General features: G+C 41.7%; 1 protein-coding gene across 1 annotated transcript in view; it reads right to left on the bottom strand.

Annotated features, from left to right (window-relative positions):
• The window catches only part of LOC109422014 (mucin-5AC), a 240,925-nt gene that overhangs the window by 20,045 nt on the left and 201,622 nt on the right, over nt 1–19,258 (bottom strand). Inside the window, exons 3-4 of the mRNA XM_029855257.2 lie at nt 3,214–3,788; nt 2,947–3,151 (exon numbers count right to left, since the gene is read on the bottom strand). Of these exons, the coding sequence (XP_029711117.1) occupies nt 2,947–3,151; nt 3,214–3,788 (780 nt within the window). The remainder of the gene's footprint in view (nt 1–2,946; nt 3,152–3,213; nt 3,789–19,258) is intronic.

The raw sequence follows: 19,258 nt of genomic DNA, 5'->3' as shown, positions 1-19,258 counted from the left end.
GATTCATCAGGAACTACAAATGGGATTTCCAGGCTCGAATAAGTCATTGTAGGGGGTTTTTGGAGCTGCTGAAGCGATGAATAAAAATCTTTTTCTTTGTTTTTTAAGGAATGTGAAACATAAATTTAATTTATAGGAGCCAAAAAAGGCTTTCCTGAATTCCTCCAGTAGTTTCTTCTGAGGTTCCTTCTGGAGTCCCTCCTGACATTTCTACAGGAGTTTCTGTAGAGATTGATCCAGGAGTTCCTTCTGAGTTACATCAAGGATTGCTCCAGGAGTTCCTCTTGGGATTTTTCAGGAGTTCTCCTTGGGATACCTCTAGGAGTTGCTCCTGGGGATCCTCCAAAAATGCCTCCTTGGATTGCTCCAGAAGTTTCTCCTGTGGTTCCTCCAGGAGCTCTTCCCGGGATTCTTCTAGGAGTTCATCCTGGGATTTCTTTAGGTTTTCATCTTGGGGTTCCTCCATGAGTTCCTCTTGTGATTTCTCTTGCACTTCCTGGGATTTCACCTGGGATTTCTTCTGGGATTCCTTCAGGAGTTTCTCCTGGGATTCCCATCGGAGTTTGTCCTGGGATGCCAAGACTTCCTCTTAAGATTGCTCCAGGAACTCCACCTGGGATTCCTCCATAAGTTTCTCCTGAGATTTCTCCAGGAGTTGATCCTGGAAATGTCCTTCCCTTATCCTGGAAATCCTCCTGGGAGTTAAATCCTTAGATTCTTCCAAGAGTGCCTCATGGGATTCAACCAGGAGTTCTTTCTGGGATTCCCCTAGGAGTTCCTCTTGGAATTTCTCCCGGAGTGCCTCCTGGGATTGCTCCAGCAGGTCCTTCTGGGGTTCCTCCAGGAGTTTCTCCATTTATGCCTTTAGGAGTTACTTCTGGGATTCCTCTGTATGAGATCCTCTTCTTCTCGATCTTCTTTCTCGATCTACTCGAGAAGATATTCGTCGAATTTCTCCAGGAGTTCCTCCTGGAATTCCTTCTGGGATTCCTCATGAATCTCCTCCTGAGAATTCTCCAGGAGTTAAATTCTGGGGTTTCCCTAGGACTTCCACTAGGGATTCCTCTAAGAGTCCCTCATGGGATTCCTCCAGGAGATCCCCTCGTGGGATTCTTCTAGCAGTGCCTCCTGGGATTTCTCCAGGAGTTCCTCTTGGAAATTCTCCAGGAGTTTCTCCTGTGATTCCTCCAGGTGTTCCTCCGGGGATTCCTCCAGGTGTTCCTCCGGAGATTCCTAGAAGAGTTCCTTTTGTGCTTCCTCCAGGAGTTCCTCTTGGGATTCCTTCAGAAGTACTTCTTGGGATTCCTTTAGAAGTTCCTCTTGAGATTCCTCCATGAGTTTCTCCTAGAACTTCTCCAGGAGTTCTTTCCGGGCTTCCCCTATGAGTTCCTCTTGGAATTTCTTTCGGAGTGCCTCCTGGGATTCCTCCAGGTTTTTCCTTTTATTCCTGTAGGAGTTACTCCTGGGATTACTCTGTAGGAGTTCCTCTTGGGATTTCTCGAGAAGATACTCTTGGAATTTCTTCAGGAGTTCCTCCTGGAGTTTCTCCTGGAATTCCTTCTAGGATTCCTCATGAAATTCCTCCTGGGATTTCTCCAGGAGTTAAATTGTGGGGTTCCTCTAGGAGTTCCACTACAGAATCCTCTAAGAGTTCCTCATGGGATTCCTCCAGGAGATCCCCTCGTGGGATTCCTCTAAGAGTTCCTCATGGGATTCCTCCGGGGATTCCTCGAAGAGTTCTTTTTGTGCTTCCCCCTGGAGTTCCTCTTGGGGTTTCTTAAGAAGTTCTTCTTGAGATTCTTCCAGGAGTGCCTCTTGGGATTTCTCCAGGAGTTTCTCCTAGAATTTCTCCAGGAGTTCCTCATGAAGTTTCCTTCAGGTATATTTATAAATTATCCTCGTTATGTTTTATCGAATTTGTTTTGAAAAGTTTCATGAATTTTCCTCCATAAGCTCTAATGAATGGCTTGTGAGACCCCAAGTGACCAAAGTATCTCAATTGGTTATGTTACGTTACTGTTTATGGCACTTCGAGACAGTATGACCTAGAATATCCCAAAGTATATACCAGTAATGTCTTGCCTCCTGATCTTTAAGGAGGTACTCACTGTGGTGGAAAAGTTGTCACAAGTGTAGACCTCAATTTGGGAACTTGTGGATATTTTTAATTATGTATATCCCGAAAGTACATTGGCACGTACATTTTGTGATTCCAAGAGGTTCATGAATAGTTTGGATGATTCAAAATAACTTATCAGGTTTATTAATCGTGGTTGGTTATGAAACGTAAATCAGTCTGTAGCGGAAAAGCTACTGCTTCAAATGTAAGTCTGGAGTGCTGAGCTACAGAGTAGTTCAGCTCTTCTGGACATTCCCTTGAGATTTGCACACGTTCATGGACTCGAGTGAGTTTAAAACATTACTGTTTATAGTGAAAACAACACTTTGGGCTACTGATAATAATCCAAGTATCAATTTTGAAGGGTAAGTAAACATGGCAAGTAGATCCCTAGACTGAACATATGCCATTTCAGCCAAATGATCCCAGTTGCTTAAGGTTTTCCAAACTTCCATTGAATAGCTTGGTTCAGTCAATCCACAGACCAGTTAAGACTTTGAAATTATGTCTTTGTGGTTATGAGAATCAAAATAGGTTTAATAAGCCAAAGGGCTTCGAAGGCCGACTCAAAACCAAAGGGTAGACATTTGACCTCATTAGTGTTTCTTGGGTATTTTAGATTCTCCAAACTGTCCCTGAGTTCACTTGATTCATTCTACCTAGGCGATCCAGATCTGAAAACTGTTCATTCGAACGAAAAATAAATCCATCTGCTAAGTCCAACGACCAACTGTTGTTTCTTTATCAGATATTCGCCCAAGGTCCTCTAAGAACTTTACGTACAATCAATAAACGTTCGTATTAAATGTCTTAGCATAACTACTCACAATGTTCAGCTCGGAATCGAAGTTGTACTCGGAGGGTTCCTCCAGCGAGTACAGCGGCGAGTGGTGGTTGACGGCCGGTTCGTACGCACTGTGGTAATCGTACGTCAACAGGTTGAACCAATCTAGGTACTTGTTCAGTTTGGCCACGTCGTAACCCTTCTCGATGTACTCGATACCGGCTGGGACGGCCATCGTCAACAGCAACCTACGGCGACGAAGGACGGTTATAAATGATTCTCGTCAAGAGTAACCTGCAAAGGCACTTACCTCGGTCGCCCGGTTTTACTGGATTCCCTCTCGAACTCCTCACGCAGTTCCTGCACCAGTTGCGCATAATTTTCCCTATCCTTTGGTTTCGATCCGTCGCGGAACGCCGGGTACTCCCAGTCCAAATCCAACCCATCGAAGTGATTCTGCCGCAGGAATTTGATGGCGTTCTTCACAAATTGGGACCGTCGCTCCGAGTCGGCTACCAGGGGCGAGAACCGCGACGAACCTTCGTTCCAACCGCCGATGGCCAGCATCGTCTTGAGGTTCTTGTTGTACGTTTTCAGGCCGGTGAACTTGGCGAAGCCGCCCTGCTCGATGTCCTGGTACTTGTCGTACGGCTTGAGGGCATTCTCCTTGGTGAAACCGCCGAACGAGTAGATCAGATGGGTACACAGGTAGGGGTTGATGTTCTGCGGGTTGAATTTGGCTGTGCCCGGTCGGTAGACCGACCAGTTCGTGTAGTAGCATACCACTCGTTGGTTGTTCTCGGCGGCCGCGGCTGTCCTTGCGGTCAGCACCGTTAGCGTTGTGGCGAGCACGAGAAATAACCATGTTGCCGCTCCTCGTTGAAGCTGGAATGAGAGAATAGAGGGGGAAAGAGGAGATTAGTATGGTTGTGTTTATGCATATGTTCATTAGATGCTGGGCCATTAGGCCGAGAGGTTACAGGACGATTTGCAATTTAATATGAATCTGGAAACGGATCTCTTTTTTACCTTTTTCATCAATTATTGTCAATAACTAAATCTCGCGTCATATGTAGCTGTATTTGTATTTTAAATAATCTGACACGAATGCACCTTTTCGGTGTAAAGTGTCTCTAATAAATAATAATAATAATAATAAATCTCGCGTTTAGTATCATACAGGTGTAACTACAATGATCGATTTCTCTTCATCGATTTTCTCTTCGGATTATTCCGGGAAATACAGCTAATACTCGGATGATCTATCGGTGTATTTCGGTGAAGGACGACTAGGACTAGCATCTAAATCAACAAAAACAACCAAAAATGATTTGCCGGCCAAGTTATTAACCAAAGAGAAACTCGATGAAGAGAAATCGATCATTGTAGATACGCCCGTATGATACTGAGCGCGAGAAATATTTTAACAATGAGACTAGAAAACTAGAAAGAATAGCCTATAAAAAAGGAAAAAAATGATTTAATATCAGCATTTTCAGCGCCGTAAACTATTTTAGCAATGATACTGGAAAGAACAGCCCATGCTTAAAAGAAGGAAAAAAGTCATGAGTAAAATATCAGTAAATTCAACATATCAACAAGTTTTACGTATTCAACATGACCGGGTTCAATTCCCGTTCGGTCCAGGAACTTTTCGTAATGGAAATTTCCTTGATTTTCTTAGACATGAAGTATCACCGTGCCTAGCACTAAGCAAGAAGAAGACCTCTTAACCGTTCGGCCTAGTGACCATTCGACCTATTGGCCTGACACCGTTCATAATTATCGCTTGACCTTCCTTTTGAATCACTTTGGCAGCAGCTCGCTGACGCAGAGTACGGTTTGGGTCAAAAACGACCCTAATGCCCAAAGGAGGGTTTAACGGTTGGAAAATCATTATCTTTTCTGAAAATACCATTGAGATCCTTGAAACTTTTCATTATCTCCTTTATAGCGCACATAATCCATCCAAATCTCTCCTTAGCGCACTGAAACTTAATTAAAACGACTTGGAACACTTTAACCCCCCTGTGAAGCCCCCTTCAGGCTTCCGTATACTTTTTTTTAACTCTTCTGAATCTCTAAGAACCCCTCGGAAACGTCTTTAAACGCTTGGGACCCCCGAGGAACTTCTATCAATACCCGAGAACAACCATTGAAATCTACTGGAACACCCTACATCCTGAAACGTCTTCAAATGACTTAAAATCAAAGGGGTGAAACCAGATTGAAACTCCCGTAAGGCTCCCGCTAACTTTTCTCAAACTTCATTAAATTCCATGGAAGACCGTCTAGAACTCCTTTGAGACCCCCAGAAGGTCTCTGAATTCCTTGACACTCTTTGAAACACTGTTGAACCCCTTTGAAATTATTACGCAATCTTCGTAAGTTTTTTTTAATATCTCCTAAAGCCCCCTAGAGGATAACGTGCTCTGGAGCCGGCCTTAAAAAAAGATTCTATTCCGTTTTCAACCAGAGGTAGCACAGAATGATCACAAACATGAGGTAACGGACAACACACGAAACACCCACTGAACCACTAGTGGAGAATTTTCCGTTTGACGAAAAGTTTTCACCAACTGAAGCGGGAAATTGCTCTGAAATTTATAAAATGATACTCCCACTAGTTTTAAAACCTTTAAAACACATTTTTAACAGTATAATCATGAGCGGAATTTACCCGAGAGCATGGAAACATTCGAAGATAATTCCAATCAAGAAAAAGTCGACAGTGAGCTCTTTGGAAAACCTGCGGCCTATCAGTATTTTGAGTGCACTCTCCAAGGTTTTTGAGAGACTGTTAAAAAACCAAATAACAGTTTACTTGGCAGAGAATCATCTATTGTCCCAGTATCAATCGGGTTATCGAAAAGGGCATAGCATCGAAACAGCAATGATAAAAGTGTGTGATGACATAAGAATTGTTCTAGATAAAGAAGGATCTGTTGTTCTTTTATTGCTTGACTTTTCTAAAGCATTTGATACTATCTCTCACAATAAATTATGCAAAAAATTAGAACACTCCTTTAGTTTTTGTTACGATGCTGTTCACCTCATTCGCTCATATCTTTCAGATAGGACGCAAACTGTTTTTATAAATGGTTGCTTCTCAGAGTTTCTTCCAATAGTATCAGGAGTTCCTCAAGGATCTGTACTGGGGCCATTACTATTTTCTATTTATATAAATGATTTGCCTTTAAGACTTAATGGATGCCAGATTCATTTATTTGCAGACGACGTACAAATATATGTAGATGCTTCTAATTTGTCTAAAGAAAATGCTGCTTCTTTAATAAATTATTGTTTATCTTTTAGGCTGATACAAATTTTATTTTGACTTTTTGTCTCCCCCCTTCAAAAATTTTTGGCTGGATTTTGCATTTTGAGGGGGCAGATAAAAAAATATTTATCAAAATTTCGGGTCTTGCTCAAAATTCTTTAACAAATCCGATGAGTTTTTAATATTTTTCAAATTAAATGCTTTATTATTTTTATCCCCCCCCTCGATCAGTCAAAGAGTGGTGGGACAAAAAGTGAAATAAATATTTGTAACGGCCTTATTGCTTCATGGGCCACCGAAAACTCGTTGATGCTAAATGAACGTAAAACCCAAGCATGTTATTTTACTCGCCAGAATCAAAATCATGCCAGACCTGAGATAGTTTTGAATAACGTTCCGATTATCTATTCTACTACAGTAGTAAGTTTAGGAGTAACCCTAGAAAGCAACATGTCATGGGAGAATTTAATTTCGAAACAATGTGGAAAAATATATTCTGTTCTTCGTACTCTGCGTTATAATGCTGATTTCTTACAACAAGACACAAAGTTGAGTTTGTTTAAAAGTCTAATATATCCTCATTTTCTATTTTGTGATTTTATTACCACCCAGGCATCCACATTTGCTCTGAACATACTGAAAAAACCTCTCAACTGTTGTGTAAGATACGTATATAACTTGAATCGATATGCTAGAGTTTCTCACCTGCACAGTTCATTGATTGGTTGCTCATTTAACAATTTTCCTCAAGCAAGATCCATACTATTCCTATTATAAACAAAAAATGTCCCAACTATCTTTTTTAGCAAACTCGTTCGCTTAAGAAGTCAAAGGGGGGGTGGGGGGGGGGGGGTTAAATTTTCAATGCCTCTTTGCCGTACTTCACACCATTCAAACTCTTTTCTCGTTAGAAGCATTTACAATTGGAACTCTTCGCCAGCTGATCTACAATCCATAGCTTCGTTTGTACAATTCAAGAAAGCATTTCTAAAGCAACTTAGATAAATAATTAGTCAATTACATAAATTGTTACACTCATGCAATCGACGCACTTCATGTTACCATATAGATCTAAAGCACAAAAGACTTTTGTCTTAAGTTTATTGGGAAACAAATAAATGAAATGAAATTAAATGAATAGAACCCACACTCCGAGGCTTACGAAACGCCTAGACGGCTGACGCCTCTAACCGCACGGCCACGAAGCCCATAGACCTGAAACCCCCTGAGACCGTCATGAATACATATGATACTCTTGAAGCGCCTTGGGACTCCTTTAAAACCACATTGAGATCCCCAGCATCTCTGAGACCCCGAAAGCAGGATGAAACCCCCAGCTTGGGTAGGTTGCTGTACCCCATGAAATGCCTTGAAGCCTCTCTAAAATCCCACATGACCGCTCTAAAGCCCTCTGAAACACACTAAATTGATTTGAAACCCCGATGGAAGTCCTCTGAAACTCTTCTGACCTACCGGACACCCCAAGAACCTCACCATAGCCTCTGAAATCCCAAAAAGCTCTCCGAAACATCCTAAAACCTGCTGAAATTCTCAGTAACGCATTGCAACCCTCTGAAATAGCTCTGAAATCTATTTGAAAGCTCCTGAATTTCCAATGCAGCCCACATAAACTCCATGAAACCCTCCATGAACCCCTTCAAATCCCTTTAAACCATTCTGATTTGCATACTCCAACCCATTATCAAAATGGGTAAACTGCTGTAGATTTCACCCTGGATTTCTTTTCGGAATTCTCTTTAAATTCTTTCCGTGGTTTCTTTCGGATACTCTTCAGAATTTTTTCCAGAAATTTTTCCAGAAGCTTCTTCCTGGCTTTGTTTCTGCATTGCGTCTAGAAATCTTCGCCAGATTTCTGTAGTTGTTACTTCTAGTATTTCTCTAAGAGCTAATCCGGGGTTTCTTCCAGGGTTAGGTCGTTCGTTTATGCTCATGCTAATGTTCAAGAGGTAATCCGGGGGTTCTTCCAGGGCTCCTCCCGGTATTTTTTCTAGTACTTCTTCCTTGAATATAATCAATAGTTTGTCCTGTGACAATCGTTCTCCAGAGATTTTGCAAGGATTCCTCCCGAAGACATTCTTGAAGTTTTTCTTGGACTTTCTTCCAGATGCTCCTTCTGGATTTCTCGAGAAGTTTTTCTTGAAATTACTCCAAGAGATTCTGGGATATTTCTCAAAGGGTTCCTCTCGATAATTCTCCCAAGAGTTTTTCTTTAATTTGCTACAAGAGTTAAGCTCGAGATTTTACCAGAGGACTTTCCTGGAATTTCTCGTGTGTTTTCTCACGGAATTTCTCCAAGAGTTTCTATAAAAAGACGGTCTTTCTGGGAATTTTTCTGCAAGAGGTCCTCCCGAGATACCTTACAAAATATCTCCGGAATTCTAGAATTTCTCATATGATTTCTCCTGGAGTTAAAAGACACGGACACGTTTAGTACTTCCAGTGAGCTATTCGCTCTTTGAAGGAAGTACGACACTAGACAACGGACTAGCATGCAACGCCCAGTGGCGCAGCCGAAAACTTTTCCTGACAGCTGCGGCGGGAATCGAACCCGCACTCCTAGCACGAGAAAGCAGTGGATCACAGATGATACCTGGAGGAAGATAGAGGAGCGAAGGAACGCCAAAGCCGCGATAGAGCGAGCGAAATCACGAGGAGCCAAAGTCGTAGCCTGTTAGCGCTATTCGGCTCTCGAAAAGGAAGTGAAGCGCTCATGTAGACTCCCTAACTGACGAAGGTGAGAAAGCTGCAAATACCGGCGACATTCATCTCTTCTACGATGTCTCACGTTGCCTTAGTGGGACTAAGATGAATGCTACGATGCCCGTGAAAGACATATCTGGACAGCTATTGATCGACCCGGCTGATCAGCTGAAACGCTGATTCAAGCACTTTGGAAACCTTATTCAAGTGTCGGACACGCCACCAACACCTCAGCATGATCCGCCAAGGGTTCGACGCATTACCCGAGTCAACACCGAAGCTCCATAAGTGCAGGAGATAGAAACAGTCATCCGTAGCATGAAATCGAACAGAGAACAGGGGGTCGATCGCATATTAGCTAGGATGCTCAAAGCTGACCCCGTAGTATCTGCACAACTGCTGCATTAATTTTTCTGCAACATATGGGAAACCGTTACATTTCCGGTCGACTGGATGCACGGCGTCAAGGTACTCAAAAGGGGTGACTGTATGCGATAATTGGCGGGGCATCATGTTACTGTGTATTGTTCTCAAAAGACCTCTGCAAAGTGATCCTTAACCGAATACAGGAGAAGATTGATGAAACTCTCCAACGGCAGCAAGCAGGATTCCTTGCCGGACGATCCTGTATGGACCATATTGTCACACTCCGTATCATCCTGGTGCAAATAAATGAATTCCAAGAATCTATATGCCTGGTGATCATTGATTACGAAAAAGCTTTCGACCGTCTCAATCACGACAACATGTGGGAAGCCCTCAGGCGCTAGGATGTCCCTGAGAAAATCATCGGCCTCATTGAAGCACAGTACAGGGCATTTTCGTGCAGAGTACTGCACAACGGAGTTTTGTCCGATCCCATCCGGGTCGTTGCTGGAGTGAGGCAAGGTAGGTAGGTACGATTGATCGTGAACCAAATCGTGGGCTGCTGTGGCAGCCCATTACCATGGAGCACCTACGTGTCTTCGAATTGGCTGATGAAGTTGCTGTCCTAGCTCAACGGGGCTCTGATATGCAGAGCAAGCTCGATGATCTTGCCAATCACTCCTCAGCGGCAGATCTTACCATCAACGTCAACAAGACCAAATCGTTGGATGTAAACACGGTCAAGCCTTCCAGCTTTACGGTAGCTGGGCAATCAGTGGAGAATGTTGAAAGCTTCCAATATCTTGGTAGCCAAATGGCGGCCGATGGTGGCAGCAAGATCGGCATAGATACACGGATCAAAAAGGCGAGGGCTGCTTTTACGAGGTTACGAAATGTATGAAAAAACAACCAGATCAGTCAACGCACCTAAATCCGATTTTTAACCCGAACGAGAAATCTGTGCTGATGTACGCCAGTGTATCAGTGGAGAGCATGCAACAACTGCAGGTCTTCATCAATAGATGCCAGCGGTATATAATTCATGTATGGTAGCTTAAGGCTACTAGCCTTGCAATTGGATCTTCAACGTGGAGCTCCATCGTCGGTATCATCAAAAGCCGATAGCGATAACAATTTAGGAGCGAAAGTGGAGGTGGGTCGGCCACAATCTACGGAGGGGTGGAAACGAAATCTGCAAGCAAGCGTAAGATTGGAACCCAGCAGGACATCACAGCAGAAGCAGACCCAGAGGTTCATGGCGGAGCAGCTCCAACAAGGAAATAAAGGAAGTCGACAGAAATTTGACCTGGCCACCTGGTCAAGGCGATGGCGATGGAAATCTATCAATTCGGACCTCTACACCACCGCACCGTGTGTTCCCAGGACTGAAAGCAAGTAAGTTGCAAATATCTGGCACTTCTACATGGTCGTCTTTTTATTTTTTTTTAATGGAAATCCTTCTTATCTACTCATGGTTCTGTCTGATGTAAAAGTCAGCTTATTCATGTGTTCATATGACCACCGTTTGCTACACAATTTCAAATGTTTGCATTGCTGAACCTTCACTTCACACATTTGACCTCAATCTCAATTTATCATTGTCTTCTGGACTGACGCTAAACGTTTCGTTGAACTAAGTTCAAAACAGCATATCTGGACCATTAATTCAAAGCAAACGACATTCCACGCAGCTCGAATGACATTCTAAACAATGTAAACAGAAACCCTGCAATCATTGCGCCAAACAAACGACATTTCCACCATTATCTCTGTGGGTCTATCGGTTAGTCGGTCAATCGGGGGGCGTTAACACCTCGAAGTTACCTTCTTCCCCCGTCGGACTTTCCGCGCCACAGAAGGCGGAGTAGACCATTAACCGCTAACCATGTTGGGAAGCACGGAGCTCCTCTACGTTGGTTGTGGAAACAATAACAAACGGTCACCGGTCCAAAACGGTAGCAGTCCACTTCGGCGGTTTACTTTATCGCAATCGCACGACGCACACCAACCGGTCTGGTCTGTAAGGGTGCCTCTAACAATGATAAGGCAACTTTTTTGACTTCCACCAACAATGACGAAGGCGCGGAGCGAGGGGCAGTCGGTAGCTAGTCGGACAATTTCTCACAATAATGAGGCTATGGTAGCACCCATTGACCGACAACCAACGGCGCGGCGGCGTGAGCACGCGGATATTTTTGGGCATGACTTCCCCCCGAGACCCCGCGGTTTTCTTTTGCAATTGCCGAGGTAAACAACCAACTGGCTATAGCAGTCTTCGGAGAGAGATGAAGTAATGGTGGACTATTACTAAACTGTTAACGGAGCGAGTGGTACATAGCAGGTACCTACGCGTTGAGCGATGAAATTGTGGACGTTGATTAAGTGCCGTGGCGATTGCCTAATTGAGTGGGCTTATGTGAATTAAAATGTTATTGCATTCGAATATGATAATGATTTCGATTACTTACGACTCAGTAATGCAACCAGGACTTGGTCAATCTGGTTGATGTCGTGCGATAATGCGAAACAAAGTCTTGCTTAAGTCGAAGATACCAAGGAACAAGACTAGACCGTTTAAACACAGACAAACAGACGTCTCACTCCACCAACTTTCCATCGTTTACCTATTTAACTGACTATTCAAATCTTATGTAGTTCGCAAATCTCTCGCTCATGGCGCTCGCATCGTTTTTGCTCCTGTTTGATGTTTGCTCACTACCGCCATCTACTCGGTGAGTATGCGAAACACAGCGTAATTAGCATTGGGCGATTATGCTTTTGTGGCGATGATTTTGATTGCACTTTGTTCCAAGTGATACGTCTGTTTGTCTGTGGTTTAAATGTTGCTTAGGTTAGGGCCTGGTATTTTTAAGGATGTGACGATCTGGTCCGTTGTCGACTGGTCGTAAATATAGCCGGCTTGATAATGTCCCATTTTGAGCGGGTAACGATAAGCGGATTGAAAACCGAAAAATGATGTGAAGTAGATAGATGGAATTCGGATCATCATTTTGTGAAGCTCCCACATTTAAATTGGTTACATACATTACTTGTCAATGATGTGGGTTATCCCTTTCTTCTACTTCTTCGGCAGCTTATCAGTTTTCCAGATCCTATAAACAGTTGGCAACATATCCTGGCCTGGATGAAGTTGAAATACCATCCTTATCAACTGCCTTGTTGTTCTAGAACTGTTCAATTTCAACCTTGACCTCAAACTCGTGTGTCATGCCTCGAACATGCGCGTTTGTCAACAACGCAATTGTCGCTGCATTTTCTCTTAAAATTCAAAAATAAATATCTTCGACTACTTTTTATGGATCTACGATCAAACTGGAACTTCAAGTATCTGGTAAATTTGCTGTTTTACTTTCCATAATAATCAAAAGAAAAGCGTTCATTTTGAAAAGCTACACACAAACCATTTCACACACACAAGCTTGAGGAAAGGGCACCCTAAAGCCACACATAACACTAAATTACTCTGCCAATTTCCGGCGTTACAATTTCGCGGTCGTTAATTACACAGCCCCTTTCGTGCCATAAAGACCAACCGACACAGAGACCAACTAAACAAAAGTGCCAATCTCACACGCCATTCATTTCCATTACATGAACAGATGAATTCCTTTCTCGACTGTGCGCAGCGCACCACGGTAACCGTGGGAGAAATCTCCTCACGCTGCTCACATACACAGAGGGTGTAAACTTTCAATTAAGTAAAAGTTTGATCTGCAAAACACATTGATTACTGTCTTCTATGATGCCTAGCCGCCAAGTAATCATCACCGCGGTGCACCGCCACAGCAGCACGTAGGTAGGTACTTAGCTGAGCGAGCAAACGTGTGTTTAAATGGTAGATCTCATAATGCTCTGCTCTGATAATCACATTTGTGCATGCCACACCGCAGTCACTGTGGGTTTCTTCCGCGATTTTAAAAGAAACACGCCTTCAAAATTCCAACATCTTCAGCTAGTGTCGGTTTTCTAAGGTTCACAAGAGCACGAAGTATGTAGCTAATGCACCAGTATTTATTCATGCTGACCATGCTGACTGCTGAGGGTGTCTGGAGTTACCGTCCCAGCCAATCCTAGAACTTTTTGCAATGATTTGAATTTTCTTATCATCCTTGGACAGTAAGTATCAGTCATGTAACATGATTGCACCAGCAATCTCACGAGAAGTTTATACTGGAATTTATTTAGAGATCTCTAATCAAGGAATTTCATCAGCAATTATTCCACGGAATTGTCCCTCTGTTATTGACTATTTCTGGTCAAAATTGATTTTAGGCGGAGTTACTTCATAGCTTCCAACCTTTCGGCCCTTCGTTTGGGCCTTCCTCAGAGAGGTCTAAAATTGGGTTTATTTATTACGTTGGGATTATGTAAAACTTGGTATTTTTCGGCTTTCAGTCACAGAAAAGCGTTGATTATTTTAGATCATTGCCAACGTTTCGATCCTGTGGTTGGGATCTTCATCAGGGCTCGATGTGAATCAACTTGTTTTCGATTCGTGTTGATCACACGGCGGAATGTCGTTTTCTTTTCTGCACCGCACTTGTTTCATTGGACCCTAGCACCTCGATTGAAATGGTGGGTGGGTACACAGTTCGAGTCACAATACTTGACACTTTGGGAACACTTCTGTTCGTGCTGGCCGGGATGGAATGTGGGCTTTCGGAATGAGTTTTGTGGCTTGTCTGCAAGTTTTGTTTCTGTTATCTTTTACGATTGTGGTTTATTCGAGTTGTTTATTACGAGTTTACCTGATTTGGTATTTGGTGGGTAGATTATTTTGAGGGTGAGTTTTTTAATTTATGTTTTTGCCACTTCACTAACCGGCATAAAGACACTGTGAACTGGTATATGAATAAACCCAATTTTAGACCTCCCCGAGGAAGGCCCAAAACAAGGGCCGAAACATTGAAAGCTATAAAGTGATTCCACCTAAAATCAATTTTGACCGGAAATAGCCAATAACAGAGGGACAATTAATCAAAACCCTGGTCGTATTCAAGATAATTCCAAGGAAATTCCCCAAAAATTTCACTAGGGTTTCCGCTAGAGATTCTCTATGGTTTCTCTAGGGGATCCACCAGGAACTCCTCCAGGGATTTTCCCAGGAATTCCTCTAGGGTTGTCCTATAGATTTATCCATGAATTCCTTTAAGAGTTTCCCCAGAGCTTCTTTCGGGAATTCATCTCTGTTTTTTTTTCTGGGGAATATACTACGGATTTAGCCAGAAATTCCTCTATGAGTTTCTCTCTCAATGGATTGCTCCTCTTACAATTAGTTCAAAGATTCCTTCAGAAATTTCTTTCGGGTTTTGTTCCGGTATTCCATCCACAACTTTTCCCAGAACGTGGATTTCTCCTGGAGGATTCAATAATGTGACGTCTATGAATTCATCTAGGTGTTTATCTCTGAATTCCTTCTGGAATTCCGCGACTACTTTCAAAACTATTCAGGAACTCTACTGGGAACTTATGAGCTTACGAAATATATCATTAAATTCGTTCCAGAATTTACCCCGCAATTTCCACAATTTCAACAGGGAGTGTCTCCGGATTTCTTCAGAAAGTTTCCTTAAGACTGCTTCCGGAAATGCTTCCAAGTTCCCTATCTTGATGACTGGATGCACTCGGAGAAAATCCTTTATTTTTTTTACAAGCAACTCTCGAATAAATCAATCCATAGGCATCTATAGGCATATTTTATGAGAAATCCTGCAATTCGAAAAAAAATCCTACAAGGAACTGTGGAAAAAAAAAATCTGGAAAGGAATCCTGAGAGAGGAGTTCACGAAGAGCTTTAGGAGAAAATCTGGGAGAAAATGCCTGGGCGAATTATCGTCAGAAATGGATTGGTATACTGGACCCGGGAAAACAATTTGGATAGAATGTGCAAAGAGGATCCAAGAGAAACTCCAGTAAAAAATACCGGATTTTTACGATACCTGAGAGGAACATTTGGGAAAAATCTCAAGAGCAACTCCGATAAAGTCTTTGTACATAGAGCATGTTCTGGAAAGCTCCCGGATAGATCCTATTAGGAACCTTTAAAGAAATTCCGAATCAAGAACGAATCCCCGAAGAAATTTTTGATAAACAGATAGGATAATTCTCTGGAGAACATATTAAACTATCGAAAAAAAGTCCAGGGGAAGCTCCTGTAGAAATATTGGAAGCAGAAGAAATCACAGAAGAACATCGGAATACCTCCAAGAGAAACCCCGTAAGGATCTCCTAGAAAAATCCCGCAAAGAACCCTGGAACAAATCTCTGATCGAAGCCCCGGAAGAAAATGGTAGAATTACGGAAAAATCGCAAAATATTTCTGCGCAGATCTCTCCCACAGATCCCACGAGGAACTTTAGAAAAAATCTCGGTAGAAGCTTCTGGCCAGAGATCATGAAAGAGCCTCCGGAAAAATCTTTGGAAGAAACTTAGAACAAGTTGTGGAAAAAAAAACTCCAATTTTAATCTTGCGAGGAACTTCAGGAGAAATCCTGGAAAAAACTTCCGGAACTGGAAATATATTGATCGGATTAATTAGTTATCTCAGTTTTGGAAAGCAAACGATTTGTTTTATTCTGTACGTTGTTTCGGTCATAAGATGTAGATAAATATTTGAAGAAATCTATGAGAAATCTCCATCGAACTATTGAAAAGCATGCAGGGAAAACTCCTGGAGAAATATTGGAAGCAAATCTAATATAACTGATGGAAGGAACAATGAAAAAAATCTCGGAACTAGATAAATTTTCGAAAAATTTCCTAGAGAAATCACTTTAGATACTCTGAAAAATATCTTTGGTTGTAGCCCTGGTAGAACAACCGAGAAAAAAAATCTTTTAATTCAATGAAATTAAAGCAGGACTCTCGTGAAACCCCACGAAGAGCGGAAATCCCGGAAAAACTTCTGCAATAAATCATTGAAACATTTGGAAACATACCGCGTCAACCTCTGAAACAAATCACGGGAAAATCTTTGAGACATATTTCGTAAGGAACTGAGATATAAATAAAAAAATCCCTGCTGAACTCCAGGAAAATTATGGGAAAAGTTCCTGTAAAGAAGTCGGAACTCAGAGAAAACTTAGTAAATACATCCGTAAGGGATCCTGCGAGAAAACTCTGAGAGAAATACCGGGAAAATCTCTGTAAGATATTCTTAGACGAACTGCTGCAAAAATTTCAGCGAGAACTCTCAAAATAAGTATAATAAAATAAATCTGGGAGAAATTTCGGTTGAATAAAACTATATTACAAGTCCCGGGAGAAACTTCTTAAGAAGACATCCCAATAGGCTCCTAAAGTCCTATCGGGATTCTTGTTTTAAACCACAATATATGGTTCAAGAGTACATATTTACTCATTTTTTGACGTTTTTATTATCCGTTGTTGAAAATATATAATTTTTATTTTTTTAGCCTTTTGTCTCGTCCCTAGCTTATAACACATACTTTGAGTGATTTTTTTTCACCGTGTATGTCAGATAGGAACATTTTTGAAATCCCAGTGCGAAAAATGTCGAGCTCAGTCACACAAGGTTGACCTCAAATGTCAAAGTAGAACTATTTACCATTTTACTTATTTCGAATTTTCTCATTATTCCTTTGTATTTCAAGTTCGAGTAAAGTACAATTCCGATTAGAATACCATGCTTAATCGTATTATTCAATATAAGCGAGCTTTCGTCTTTAATTTTAGGACCCTATTAACCTTTCAGGACGCGCGCCATCAAGCAACCGAAACTGCACCGCACTCGCGCTGTATACGAAGAGCGAGGTTTTTTGGTAGTGTTGTACTTTTTACAACAGCGCGCGCGCTGAAGGGTTAAATCATTGTTGAAATATCTCTACGACAAATTCTGGTAAAACTCCCAAGAACTCCAGAAGTTACCCTATACATTAACTCGAAAGGAAATTTGGCAGATATTCAGATTACCTTCAGAAATTTTCAGACAGGTTCCTGAAGAAATATCTCGAAAAATTATGTGATAAGCCCTGAACACTCTCTGGAATAAGTCCTGGGAGAAATTTCTGAGAAACATTTCAAATGAAACTCTACACTCTTAAAAAATTAGGAATTTACACGTGACGTAAACCATCAATGTACGTAAACATTGTATGACTGAATGGCAAATTTGACTCAATTTTACATCCATCATGTAAGTTCGAGTTGGCTACACAAAATGTCAACAAACCTATCTGACCAGATAGGTAGAAACAGTTTTACATTTATCGTTTATCTCACAACTCGGTGATACAGCCGAGAGGTATAGTACGTGCCTCTCAATCAACGGACCAGAGTTCGAATCCAGTTCATTATTTTTCTAACATAAGTTTTATCTCTCACTTCGGCTCTAGCGATTGCTAGCTCGACTTTATTTGTGATAGAAGATGTAAATTTGTGTCAAACAGGCCGCTCCTTTTATGTGCATCCAAGTGAACTTAAATTTACATGATTTTTTCTAAGAGTGTAGAAACAATTGCAGGAAAACTGAGAGAAATCCCCATAAACATTTCCTGAAAAAAACAAGGTAGAAATCCTAGAAAATTTTATAATTTACATACATCACGAGATGAACTATTGAGAGAGCTCTTGAAAAATACCGAGAAGAACGTAGGAAAAGATCCCGGAATATCTCCAGGAGAAACCTCGGAAGTGACTAAAGAAGTTCCGGTAAAAAGCTGGAAGAAGTCCCAGAAGAATCTTCCACAAAAATGTCGGAAAAACTCTGAGAATTATTCTAGAGGCACCTCTGGCAGAAATCTCTGAAAAATCTAGGTAAAAAAAGGTATCTCCGGACAAATTATGGAGGAAATTCCTGGAGAAATGTAGGAAAAATAGTGATAAACATCGTGGTAGGAATACTCGAAGAAATTTCGAGAATCATAGAGAAATTCCATGAAGAGCTCCATGAACTGAGTAATTCCGAGAAAACTACTCTCTAGAAGAAATCCTGAGAGTATGTAGCTTCCACAGAAATCCTAATATAAACTATGGTAGAAATGTTGGAAAGAGCCCCTTTAGAAACTTCAAGAGATATTCCTGGAGAATTTTTGCAAGGAACTTTGCGCGAGAAATCTCGGAAAAATCTATGGGAGAGCTCTTGAATCCTGGAAGAACTTCTGGAGTATTAGGTTTCCCAGAAGACATTGACATAAACGGGTAGAACTCTTGGAGGAATTACGGGTGGAGCTATGATGGTAATCTCGGAGGGGATACTTTCAGAACGTCCGGGATATCTCTTAGCTATTACCAAATACGGGAGGGACCCTGATATAAGCCGCGAAGGGACACCGCAATAAATCTCAGGCAACGTCTGTGAGCAATCCCGGAAGTTGAAGAGAAATCTCTCAAAGAAATGCCAGCTTTTGCAAAAATCCTGGGAGAACATCCGGGAAAAATCCCCAAGAGGAAATGATTGTGAAATTTCTAGAGCAGCTTCACGTGGGGCTCCAGACGGATACCGAAAACTAACCGATGAAATCCCGGATCAAAATTTATTCAGCGAGACAATCCGGAAGAAACTTCGAAAAATGTTCAAAGGCGAACTACGGGAATATAACATCCCGGAAGCCACACTGGAAGAAACCCTGGGATACCTCTGAGAGCAATCCGGGAAAGAACTATTATAGAAAACCCATGAAGAGTTTTAGGAGCGATTCTGGGCAACCCTCCGGTACAAATCCTGGAAAACCCTTTCAAGTAGAGAAACTTTTCGAGGAAATACTCGAGAAGTGCTGGAAAATTGTCTGGATAAAACTTTGGGAGAAATTCCAGGAAGAAATCATTCAAACATTGGTCATATTTTCCGGAATAATCCAAAGAGAAAATCGATCATTGTAGATACGCCCGTATGATCCCTACAAGTACATAAAGCCCTTGTATTCAAATAATCTGATCATTGAAATAGTAAGGCACCCTCACGAAACTCGGAAGATAATCAATCTCAAATTATCGCTAAAGGACAACT

Source organism: Aedes albopictus, chromosome 1 (assembly GCF_035046485.1).
Source record: "Aedes albopictus strain Foshan chromosome 1, AalbF5, whole genome shotgun sequence".
In the NCBI taxonomy this organism is placed as follows: Eukaryota; Metazoa; Arthropoda; class Insecta; order Diptera; family Culicidae; genus Aedes; species Aedes albopictus.
This window is presented reverse-complemented; position numbering and strand designations above follow the sequence as displayed.